At 44.5% G+C, this 13,196-nt stretch overlaps 1 protein-coding gene across 1 annotated transcript in view; it reads left to right on the top strand.

Moving 5' to 3' along the window:
• Window positions 1-2,236: 2,236 nt before the first annotated feature.
• pou2af2 (POU class 2 homeobox associating factor 2) overlaps window positions 2,237-13,196 on the top strand; it is a gene marked incomplete at both ends in the record, with an annotated part of 22,168 nt that continues 11,208 nt past the window's right edge. Inside the window, 3 exons of the mRNA XM_080006762.1 lie at window positions 2,237-2,431; window positions 3,020-3,055; window positions 3,191-3,443. Of these exons, the coding sequence (XP_079862888.1) occupies window positions 2,237-2,431; window positions 3,020-3,055; window positions 3,191-3,443 (484 nt within the window). The remainder of the gene's footprint in view (window positions 2,432-3,019; window positions 3,056-3,190; window positions 3,444-13,196) is intronic.

Here is a 13,196-nt window from a genome sequence, read left to right as displayed (position 1 = left end):
ATTGTAAGTGTTGGAAAACACACCCTAATTACTGAATAAATTATCAAACAGTAACACATTGTTAATTATTCAATAAAATATTACATTTTTAATATTCAATTACTAAAAATGGCTGTGTTCAAGCTTTTTTTTTAAATATAAATCTATTTTGTGCACTTCTTGACATATTTGTGAGAGTTGGAATATTGTTATTATGGACTTATTATCCTGGTCAAACTTGTTTGTATTTAACATTGGTTATATACAGTATTTGGGCACATCAATGGTATATTCTGAGAAGTATATGTACCTGTACCATGTATCCTTGATACTGCTTATAAAACACTGAGAGGGGGAAGGGGGCTTTATAACAGACAAGGAAATGTAAACTGCTATTATTGGCGTATGTTCTGTACACATGCTCAGGCCTAAGTAAACAAGGAAGGAAAAAAGTGCTTCTGGGAAAACCCTGGGCACAGGCGGGTATGGGTTTTAAAACTCTATAAACATGATTAGGAGCTGTACAGTCTTAGCCTGACCTCATGGTAACTGCTCTAATAAGAAGGGTTGTTTGTAAATATTACTCATAGTAATTGCCAAGTTTAAAATGGCAACCGCCACTCATGACCTTTGGTATTCTGTTACATTATGTCACATTATTCCTCTGTCAATATTAAAATTTAACTATTCTATATTAAATATTTCTTGATTTCACAAGTCATTGTATACGACCAAATTGTTTTAGGTCACCTCTGTGTTAATTTGAAAATGTTCTTAATTGTTTTTATCTCTTATATTTTAGGTAGTTTGTTGTTTATCACTAAGTTTGCTGCATAGGTTCTTATCATCTACCTATCTATCTATCTATCTATCTATCTATCTATCTATCTATCTATCTATCTATCTGTCTGTCTGTCTGTCTGTCCTCTGTTCCGGCGCAATATCTGGACCTGGCCCCGGTTTTCAGCAAGCAGGGCACATCGCCCCTACGACTGTGCAATCAACCTCCTGCCAGGCGCCCCCCTCCCCTACAGCTGCCTGTATAACCTCTCCCGGCCCGAACAGGAGTCCATCGAGACCTACATCCGCGACTCCCTCGCCGCTGGGATCATTCGCCCCTCGTCATCTCCACTGGGCGGGAGGTTCTTTTTTGTCGCCAGGAAAGACAAGACCTCCGCAACGCCTACCACCTGGTCCATGACGGGGACGAATGTAAGACTGCCTTCAACACCCCGCTCGGACACTTTGAATATCTGGTATTGCCTTTCGGTCTGTCAAATGCCCCAGCAGTCTTCCAAGCCCTGATTAACGATGACCTCCGGGACATTCTCAATTCATTTGTCTTTGTGTACCTTGATAACATCCTGATCTTTTCCCAATCCCTCTCCGACCACGAGAGACACGTACGCCTGGTGCTGCAGCGGCTCCTGGAGAACCGTCTCTTCGTCAAGGCCGAGAAATGTATCTTTCATGTTCCGTCAATTTCCTTCCTAGGGTTCATCATTGGCTGAGGAAGGCTGGGGATGGACCCCACAAAGGTGGCCGCTGTGACGGAGTGGCCAACCCCAAACTTCTCCCGGCGCTTCAGCCGCATCGCCACTCCCCTCTCAGCCCTTACCTCCACCGCAGTAAGTTTCAAATGGACCCCCGAGGCCGCATTCCTCAACCTCAAAAGCCGCTTTTCGTCCTGGTCTTGGCCCAGCCCGACACCAACCTCCAGTTCATGGTAGAGGTGGATGCTTCGGACACGGTGGTAGGAGCAGTACTGTCCCAGTGCTCTCCAACCGACAGTAAGCTCCACCCCTGTGACTTTCTCTCCCGCAGGCTCACCACCCCCGAACGCAACTATGACGTGGGCAACCGGGAACTCCTGGCCGTTATGGAGGTGAGTGGCGCCACTGGCTTGAGGGAGCGAACCACCCCTTCGTCATCTAGACACATCATAAGAACCTGGCCTATATCTGGACAGCGACGCTGCTCAACTCCTGGCAGGCCAGGTTGGCGCTATTCTTCGTCCAGTTTAACTTCTCCTTATCCTACCGCCCAGGCACCAAGAACACCAAGCCTGACGCACTGTCCTGCATGTTCACAGCAGAGAAGAATGCTGGGGATCCCGACCCCATCCTTCCACCCCCTTGCCTTGCGGGCCTGCTCACCTGGCAAATCGAGTCTCTTGTCACCTGAGCGCAGGAACACTAGCCCGACCCAGGTACCGAACCCCCTAACTGCCTGTTCATCCCTGACACTGCACGCTTCCATGTTCAGCCTCAGCTGCCATCCGGGGATCACCTGCACCCTAGCCGTCGTCCAACAGCGCTTCTGGTGGCCGACCATGCTCCCTGACACCCAGTCCTTCGTCTTCGCTTGTCCCACCTGCGCCCGGTCCATGACCTCCACCCGACCCCACTCCGGCCTCCTCTTGGACTTTGTTACCATCTCCCACCATCCCGAGGCAACACTACCATTCTCACGGTGGTGGACCGCTTTTCTAAGGCGGCCCACTTCCTCGCCCTGCACTACCATCGGCAAGGGAGACCACAGACCTGCTCGTGGCCGTGGTGTTCTGCCGCCACAGCATCCTGGCAGACGTGGTGTCAGACAGAGGTCCCCAATTCACCTCCCAGGTCTGGCACGCCTTCTGCTCGACCCCGGGGGCACAGGTCAGTCTCTCCTCCGGTTTTCACCCCCAGACCAACGGCCAGATGGAGCGGACAAACTAGGAGGTGGAGGCCATGCTCCGCTGCCTTACAACCACCAACCCCTCCTCCTGGAGCGACCAGCTGCCGTGGGCCGAATACGCCCACAACACCCTGGTCAACACCTCCTCCGGCCTGACGCCCTTCCCCTGCTCTCTGGGCTACCAACCCCGCTGTTCCCTACCCAGGAGGCTGAGATCGCCGTACCCGCCGTCCAGGCCCACATCCGTTGCTGCCGGAGGACGTGGAAGAGGGCCCGGTCTGCCCTACTCCAGGCAATCCATCAGGTTACAGTGGAAGGCGACCTGGCACCGTGCCCCCACACCCACGTATGTCCCGGACAGAAGGTGTGGCTCTCCACCAAGGACATGCCCCTCAAGGTGGACTCCAGAAAACTCGCTCCCCGGTATGTTGGTTCCTTCCCTATTGTATCCATCATCAACCCCTGTGCCGTAAGTCTCCGTCCCCCTCCCTCCCTCCCTGTCCACCCAACCTTTCATGTGTCCCTGCTTAAGCTGGTAGTCTCCAGCCCCCTCTCCCTCCCCGCCAAGGCCCCACCACTCCCCTGCACCATCGATGATCAACCGGCCTACACAGTGCGACGCCTTCTGGATGTGTGGCGCCGGGGGAGGGGCCTCCAGTACCTTGAGGACTGGGCGGGGTACAGTCCGGAGGAGCACTCATGGGTCCCTCGGAAACAGATCCTCGATGCCTCCCTCATCCGAGATTTCAACCCCACTTTCCCTTCCAGTTCCAGATGTCCGCCAAGTGGCGTCTGTAGAGGGGGGGGGGTACTGTTAGGCCCAGCACCACTACAGGCCGCTCTTGACCCATCAGCAGCTCCTCCCTTAAGCAAATTTCACACACCTGGGATCAATTACCTTCGTCACCCACACAGTATTTATTCTCCAGCCCCCAGTCACTCATTGCCAGACCATCAACTAGCTTACCCAAGTTTTACGGCTACTAGCAAGTTCCTAGTGCCAAGCTCTTAGTTCCTAACTCTTTGTTCCTAGCTCCTAGTTGAAGTCTCCTTGTTTCGTCTTGCCCTAACCTGTTTGTCTCCACTCCTCGACTAAGCCTGTCCGTCCCTCTCCATCCAGCCTGGCTCCCCATCTCTCCTCCTGGACCCATCGACGTCATCGTCATCATCATCCCTGCTTTGCCCTGCTCCATCCCTACCTGACCAGATCCCTCCGGCCATCTCAACGGTGTTGTCTAATAAACATCCTCCATCTCTGTGTCGTGCGTTTGGGGCCCTCCTAGCTCCGGTCATAACAGATAAAGGCAGTTGCATATCTGGTTGAAGGGCTACCGCTGTAACAGAGGCATCCCCTACGTGGACAATTTCACAACCTTCTACAACAGGACGAATCTCTTTCAAGACAATAGCCTCCATCCAAACTATGAAGGATGTTGTCTGTTATCTATGAACATTGGACATGTACACTCACCAGTGGACATCTTACACACACACACAGGCATCTTAAACACACACAGGCGGTCCCATCACACACACACGCACACACCAGCACACCTGCTTTGAGTGCACCCCAGCACCCTCCCAGTTGCATTCCTCTCCTTTCTTCCCTCATTTACAGCCATAACTATCACAGGAAGAGGCCATGGGACCAGTTGTAGTTCCAGTTTTCCTGGACCTAATTAACTGTTTTTTAATACATGTTGTCGTCCTATGTTTTTGTGTAAATGTTATTTGGTTCTGTTTATTTGTCTCACCCGTGGTGATTCTCCCCCTCTTGGAGTAGTGATCAGTTGTTTATAGACCCAAACATCAAAAATAGTTCTCCAAAGAGGGGGGTTGGTGGTGCTTCTCTATAACCAATGGCTGTGCTCTTGTCATCCCACAGATCATCCACAGGACAGAGTTTTTGCAGCAGTTCTTGATGATTTAAGAATTTAAGAGTAGCATTGCAGGTTGAGAACTTGAACTTCAATTGCAGACTAACTCTGTTCTAGATGCAATGGCATACAAATACTCTGTGTTGTATGCCCAGCATGCTGACAGCATAGGTTAAAAAATATATATAAATAAAAAACATTGGACTTACTCTGCACTCCTCCACCAAAATCTTAATATGGTTTTCTTGATGAATTTTCTGAGCTACTTTTAATATTCATGTTGACAATCAAACAGATCCAGATGCTAGAAAATGTATTAACCCTTTTGATAGATAGAGATAGATCAGGCATTTGACCTCACTCAACATTTCTGGACCCACCCACAATAAGGGGCATACTCTGGACTTAGTCATATCAAAAGGACTTAATTTTACCGTACCCTGTGTTATGGATGTTGCTAATTTAAATATTTGATTTACCAAACATCATTGATAACATTGTAGAATCACAATTGCACCTGTTAAAACTAAAAACAGAGAAAAACACAAATCCCCATGGAGAAATGAACTGTTGTTGGGAAGCTTAAGAGAGAGTGTCGCCAGGCAGAATACAAGTGGAGAAAGAAAAAACTTCAGGTTCACCCAAAAATCTACAAGAATAGACTCAATCCCTACAACAAAGAAATGACACAGGCCAGACAGTCCTTCTTCTGTAAAATAATCAATTAAAATATCAAAAATAGCAAAGTGCTGTTCTCCACTGTTGATCGACTTATTAATCATCTTATTATTCTCACAGTAGACACACCAGATGTAGAACCATCTCCACGGCAAAAGAAGACATTGTAAAGTGCATTGCACTGCTGCCTCACAGCAAGAAGGTCCTGGGTTCAATTCCCACCTGGGGCGCTGTTGCCACCGTGCTCCGGCGGGTTATCTCCCAAATTGGAGCCTTTCTGTGTGGAGTTTGCATGTTCTCCCCGTGCTTACATGGGGTTTCCTCCACCTAACGTCAGTTACAAAACACACACACACATACATACACACATCATCGTCTATATTTTTCAAAAACAAAATTATTGCTGTCACAGGGAACAATAGTACCTCAAGATATAGAAATGAACCTACTCTCCAATATTCCATTAATATTACTGCTGCCATGTCTCACTTTGGCCTTGGACCTAAAAACTAGACAGTATTCTTGGACAGCTCTGGTCCTCCACTTGATACTTGGACCCTCTCCTTACCACACTTTTTAAAACTGTCTTAAACTGCTTACTGTAGTACATGTATTCAAATGTATTCACTGTAGTACAGTTATTCCAAATTATTAACTGCTCTCTTCAATCAGGTATATTTCTCGCAGTACTTAAAACAGCTGAAGAAGAGCAATCTCGATGCAACAGTTATTGCTAACTACAGGTACTCCTCACTTAACGACCAAGTTCCATTCCTAGGGCCGGGTCGTTAAGCAAATTGGTCGATAAACGAAGACCCGTGTTATTTCACGGGAAGGGGGCGTGGCCATCGAGAATGCTAGTGTAGTGAATACTGACAGACTGCGTGAACGAGACTGAGACTGAGAACCGTGATGCACAATGAGATGCTTGACGCTGAGACGTTATGCACGCAGGGCCCACGCCACGGTATTGTACGCTGCACACAATACAGACTGGTCAGAGACGTGGTCGTAAGTCCCAACGGTCATTAAACAGGTAGGTCGTTAAGTGAGGAGTACCTGTATAGGCCCATTTCCAACTTGCCAGTCCTCAGCAAAGTACTTGAAAAAAACAGTTTATTTTCAGCTTAACAACTATCTAACATCAAACAGCCTTCTAGACCTTTATAAATCTGGTTTTCGACCTCACCAAAGCATAGAAAGTGAACTTATCACAGTTGTGAATGATCTGCATATAAACACAGATTCTAACAAACAAACTGTTCTTGTGCGGCTTCATCTCAGTGCCGCCATTGACACTGATGACTATGATATTTTATAAGAGAGATTAGAAAAATGGGTCTGCCTATCCAGCCTTGTTCTAAACTAGTTCAGAAACTACCTACAGGACAGACATTTCTTTGTGTCCATTGGAGACTTTGCCTTAGACAAAATGGGTATTATATGTGGAGTACCCCAAGATTCAATTCTTGGACCATTACTATTTACAGTAATCTCTATATCAGCAGTTCCCAACCTTTTCTGACTCATGGCCCACTTGAAAATCTCAAAAGTGTTTGCGGCCCACATCCAACCAGAAGTAGTACGGGAGCCAAGCAGTGCGTTTTCATAGGACGTATATTTTAACAATCATATGCATTGTCGTACATACAGTGCAGTAGTGGTAAAACAAAAAAAGAGGTGGGTTAAAAACAACCTTATCTCATCTATAACCTTATCTATGGAACGTTTGAGTAATGTTAGTAAGCGCTGTCACTAGTAAGCGCTGTCTGAAGGGCGCAGTGTTTTTAATGTAGCCTAATGACTCACGCCAGTGCTGATAAAACCAACAATAACAGAAGCACATTAATATTAACTCACCTAATGAGAAGGCTGATGCTGCGTGGCAGACACCAAATGCTTGATGTCTGGCTTAAGGGACAACAGTCTCAGGTGAAGATCTGGCTCAACATTCAGTTTATTCCTGTATTTCGTCTTCAATGCCATAAGCGCTGAAAAGCCAGTCTCACAGAGATACTGTACGTGATCGGGAAAGGCATTAGAAATCGCATAGCTCTGTTGGGCAGATTGGGATACTCAGAAGCAACATGAAGCCAAAAGTTTGTCAGGTACTCTTGTGAGAAAGCCAGTTTCAATGCGCTGTCGCAGGAGAGATCCACAAGATTGTCCTTCTTTTTTGGGCTCAGGCCTGTGAGGGTCTCGTCACTGTGGCTGGTTAAGGGGTTTTCGATCCAGCTGCACTGCACATCTGGGATGGAGAAGTATTTGCTTGGTCCTCAATCTGCGCAGGTGCTATTTGACATGATTTATTACGGTGACAGGAAGCGCATTTCTTCCTTTGTCAAAATATCCGACAGATTCCCAAATGAGTCAATGAGTTTGACTGGTCAACTCGCCTGGCCCACATATCCATTTTTCTTATGGTTACTTCTATTTTATTCTAGACATTGAACATGGTCACTGCTTTTCCTTGGAGACTGAGGTTGAGTCCATTGAAGTGGCTGAACATGTCTGTCTACACATTAAACTCCTGTACATACTCCTAAAACCATGTGTGTCCTGCGTTTGGGTTCACTTGACCACATCCTTAACAAAAAGTGGCATTAGTACCTTCCCCCTTGAGAGCCACCAGACTTTGGTGTGTAACAGAAGCTCTTTATGGTCACTGCCCATATCGTCACAAAAATCAAAGAAAGAGTCTGATTGCAGTGGGCAGCTTTTGATGAAGTTGACTCTGACCCCCTCATCTAGAACTGTCTTTAGATCCGCAGCATTTTCCTTACAGCCAGCGCTGCTCTGTATATACAGAATGCAGTGGACAGATGCTACGAGTGGAGCCATAGCTTTCACCCGGGTGATGACTCCACTGTGCTAGCCCAGTATTGCATGGGCCCCATCGGCGCTCACTCCCACGCATTTGCACCAATCGATCGTGTTTGAAACTATGAACGCATTCACAATGTCGAAAATGGCCTCAGCAGTTGAACACGTTCGGTAAAGATTTGCAAAACAGGAACACCTCTTTTATCTCTCCATTGTTTTCATAACTTATATAGGCAAGCAGGTTTGACAAATTTGTGAGGTCTGTCGATTCATCGAGTTGCACTCGTTATCAGCTGTTCTGACACATTCTCTGCCATCTCGTCAATCCTGCGTTTGACTGAGTTATCAGACAGTGAGATGAGGTTCATTGGCTTGCACGCCTTCTCTCCCAACATCACCCCCACAATCACTTTTGTGGCAGGAAGAATTTAATTCTCCCTGATTTAATGTGACTTAGCAGGCCTGGCTTTGAGTTGGGCGACCCGATAGGACACTTCCACTGCCTTTGCGTTCTCGGTGCCCATGCATAACGTTTCGATGACTTTGTTCTTGCCCTGATGCTCCTTGAGTTTCCTATCGAAAAAATCAAAGTGGCTTGGACATGTACTGTTGGTGTTTTGTCTCGAGGTGACAGTGCAGTCTACATTGCTTCAGAGCTTAGTTTGATAAAATCTAGGAACACACCACGTGCAGCGTTCATCTTCTGTGCCTCTCAAAAAAAGTCCCAATGATAAATATTCAGCGCTATACTTTCTCTGAACCTTTCTTTTTTGTTTGACAGGCAGTACTGACCTGCCTCTCCGACATCCCGCCGGGACTTCGCTTGTGGATAATGTACTAATGGCTTCTTTCCTTTTCAGTATGCCTAATGCTAGCCAACTGTCCATTTTGATGATCACCTCAAGTTCAAAAATGGGCATGTCAATCGTGGTGTGGTTGGACGTAGTACGCCCTAACATGTGTTCCTATCTATCAGTGATGATGCATTTTTGAGGTTTTAAAGAAAAAATACCATTAATGATTTTTTTTTTTTTATATTTAAAAAATATTATATATTATATAATATATTTTAAATTTTAAAAATGTTGTAATTAATAATTTTGTATTTATTTTTTCAATAAAATCTATGTGTTTTGCCCATGATTTGGTGGCCCACTTGCAATACCCTCATGGCCCATAGGTTGGGAATTGTTGCTCTATATAATCCCACTTGCAGATGTTATAGAGAAACACAAAATAAATTATTGCAATTATGCAGATGATTCACAACTGTACATATCCCTATCTTCTGATAACCTTCATCCCATATATGTCCTAATTCAGGGTATTTATTATATTAATCTATGGATGTCTTTTTACAACCGAACAATGGTAAAAGAGAAATACTGATCTTTGGTGCAAAGGCTCAGAGACTCGGCTCATTTAAGTAGTCTGTCTCTGGAGATCAAAAGTGAAGCCAGAAATCTGACTGTAATCAGAGACGGTGACCTAAATATTAAGAGCCATATCAGTCAGATGACAAAATAAGCTTTCTACCATCTAAAAAACATTTCAAAATTAAGGGGCTTTTTGTCAAAGGCAGACTCTGAAAAACGAATCCATACTTTCGTATGGATCGTAACAAAAAGGCCTGAACACAATACACCTGTTCTTAGATCTCTGCACTGGCTCCCTGTTAAAACTAGAATAGATTTTGAGATCATGCTACTTGCATACAAAGCTTGAAATGGCCTTACACCTCATTTTATAAAATATATGCTCATTAAATATGAACCAATATTAACTCTAAAGTCCACAGGCACTTTTAACCATCCCTCATACTAACTCTGAAGCAGGGGAGTCTGCCTTCTGTATCTATGCCCCTAGTAAATGGAACACCCTGCCTGAGGACCTGAGAGGCCCCCACTCAACACTTTTAAAAGCAGGTTAAAAACCTTAGTTTTCACTACGGACCATGACTAAGCTGTGTGTGTGTGTGTGTGTGTGTGTGTGTGTGTGTGTGTGTGTGTGTGTGTGCGTGTGTGTGTGTGTTGGGAAATTTGTATATACTGCACTACCTCTTTGTATAATTGAACAAACAACTGTTGATATGCATATTTATATTCTGCACTTGCACTTGTATTTTGATTGTATCGTTACTCTATGTATGCGCATTGTGTTGTCCTGTGTATGAAATGTGCAATATAAATAAAGCTTGACTAGACTTGATCACCTTTCTTCGTTAGATTACATTTCTTCAGTGTCAGCATGTGACAAAGTAGTAACTAACTGGTTGAATATATAACTAACTCACTAACTAGCTAAATACATGCTGCATACATAAATAAATAACCAACCACATAAGGAGTAATTAAGTATTGTAAGTAAGTGACTGACTGATGGTATCAATATCTACCTATCTGAATAACTTACAAAATAACTAACTATATAAGTGACCTACTGACTTTAATACTAACAAACTAACCGACTGACTAATGGTGTCAATATTATAATGATAATAATTATTCTTAATAATTATAATAATAATAATAATTAACTAGAGCTAACTGTGGCAATTTCACTTACCACAAGCCACCCAAGTGGCGTTTTTCAGGGACCTCCGGCATAGAGACACAGATGTCCGACTTTCAGGCACACTGTTGATTGTAGAGAGTGGGCTAGGTGGAATAAGCCCTGGAGCAGATGGACACGTGTCATGACAAGGGCTCCGATCGTGAATGTGTGTTGGGATGGGGGTTTTACCTGATGCTTGTTAGACCAACCAACGAGCAACGGGTATGCAGCCACTCTGACCCTGCTCAAACCGCATCATCCCAGCACCACATACCCCGACACCAAATTGAGGCCAGGGAGAGCTCCACCACCACTACCACCACCACCACCAAGCAGAGAACAAAAAAATAAAAACAAATGCCTGGACTCTGAAACATGGTACCATGAACCATACCTTAGACCAACAAATGTCCAAAAAACAACAACTGGCGTCCTTAGGGACCTCCGGCACAGAAACACAGACAACCGGCTTTCAGTCACACAGTTTCTTGTAGAGAGTGGGCTAGGTGGAACAAGCCCTGGAGCAGATGGACACGTGTCATGACAAGGGCTCCTATCGTGTCTGTGGAGGGTTGGTGGGGTTTTTACCCAGGATCAGAGTGGCTGCATACCTGTTGCTTGTTGGTTGGTCTAACAAGCAACAGGTATGCAGCCACTCTGATCCTGGGCCCCAATTATCTAGACCCAGGACAGGTGCGGCTGCTCAAACCACACCATTGACTGACTGCATAACTAACTAACTAATTGACTTACTATCGATAACTAACAAACATAGCAACTAGTTACGCACTCTTTTGGAGAAATTGTTCTTTATGCAGTCGATTTTATTCAGATAGATAGATAGTCAGATAGATTTATAGCATCTCACGTCTAAAACAACAGGCAAAAAAATAAGTATGTAAGTGATAAAACCAGAATAGAAAAAATTTTGAATAGAAAAAATGTACTTGAATATATGTGTAAAGCCAGCAATGTACGGTACTTTGTTTTACTTTGTGACCTATTTCTTCTTTTTTTGGACCAACAGCCGCCGCTTGCACATACATTCAACATTCAACAATACAATTGATATTGTTGTCAAAGTTAGTAAAAGGAGTTTCACTAGAAAATAGTTAAATAAGGTGGGATTAATTTAAAGCAACACGAACTTCAGTAAACAATTTGATCCAATACATTTTCACTCTAAATCAAGGTCATTGGAGGAGTACTTTTAATTTCATGCAAGTATCATTTCAACGCTGAAAAGAAAACTGAAAAGAAAGACACAGGAGACAGCAGCGGCAAGTAGCCGTTGTAAATCAAAATGTGGAAATGACACATCCCATTAATTTCCCTGAGCAAGTGGGTGTGTGTGTGTGTGTGTGTGTGTGTGTGTGTGTGTGTGTGTGTGTGTGTGTGTGTGTGTGTGTGCTTCTGGGTGGGGTGGGTAGTGTTCAATTAAATTAAATTAAACAGATTTAACAGTAATAATAATAACAATTAAGATATAGATAGGTATAGTCTCTCTCTCTCTCTCTCTCTCTCTGGTCTATGTCTCTTGATGCTGATGATACCATCCCCCACCCCCCACCCACCCGTCTTTAATCTGAACTGCTGATGCAAATGGCTTTTTAAAAAAACGTCCCTACCGATTATTTGCATTTAACCAAATAGATAAAGGTCATTTTTCAGGGAGAGGGCTGCCTCTCTCTCTCTCTCTCTCTCTCTCTCTCTCTCTCTCGTCGTGGTGGCATGCGTCTGTCCCAGCCCTCCTGACAGGAGCGCTAAAAAGGTCCCCGTCTGGGCGGGTGTGTGCGAGTCTCAGTTTGAGTATGATCGTGCCGAGTGTGGGGATGGTTGAGCTACTGTAAAAGAGGGGTGGGCAGGGGGAAAGAAACAGCTAAAAAGAATAGAGAGAGAGAGAGAGAGAGAGAGAGAAAAGAAAGAGAGAAAGAAAGAAGGCCCCTGTACCGCCGGTCTACTCCCTACTCTGAATGATGGACACAGGTAAGAGACCAGCAACTCCCTCCTCCACATTGTGATACACTCATCCTATGTGACTGGTGGCATGAGTCCAGATTATGAGGTGAGGATTGTAGTCAGTCATTCAGTTAGTTATAGATTCAGCCAGTCAGTCTGTTAGCTAGTTAGTTAGTTGGTTTGTTGGTTCGTTCTTTAGTTTGTTAGTAAGTAAGATAGTTAGTTAGTTAGTCAGTTTGTTATGTTTGGTGAGTTGGTTTGTTAGTTTGTTATAGCAGCCAGTCAGTCTCCTAGTTAGTTAGTTAGTTAGTTAGTTAGTTAGTTAGTTAGTTAGTTAGTTAGTTAGTTAGTTAGTTAGTTAGTTAGTTAGTTAGTTAGTTAGTTAGTTAGTTAGTTCATTCGTTAGTTAGTTAGTATGTGAGTATGTTAGTTCCTTAGTCAGACAGTCGGTTGGTCAGTTAGTCGATACAGTCAGCCAGTTGGTCAGTTAGTTAGATAGCTAGTTAATTATTTAGTATCAACCAATCAACCAACTAAGTGGGTTGATTGGTTGATTGATTGATTGCTATGCCCTTAGTTAGTTAGTTAGTTAGTTAGTTAGTTAGTTAGTTAGTTAGTTAGCTAGTTAGTTAGTTAGTTAGTTAGTTA

This window comes from Zeus faber, assembly GCF_960531495.2.
Source record: "Zeus faber genome assembly, chromosome: 9".
Classification (NCBI taxonomy): domain Eukaryota; kingdom Metazoa; phylum Chordata; class Actinopteri; order Zeiformes; family Zeidae; genus Zeus; species Zeus faber.
Note: the sequence above shows the minus strand (reverse complement) of the source record. Positions and strands in the feature narration are given on the sequence as shown.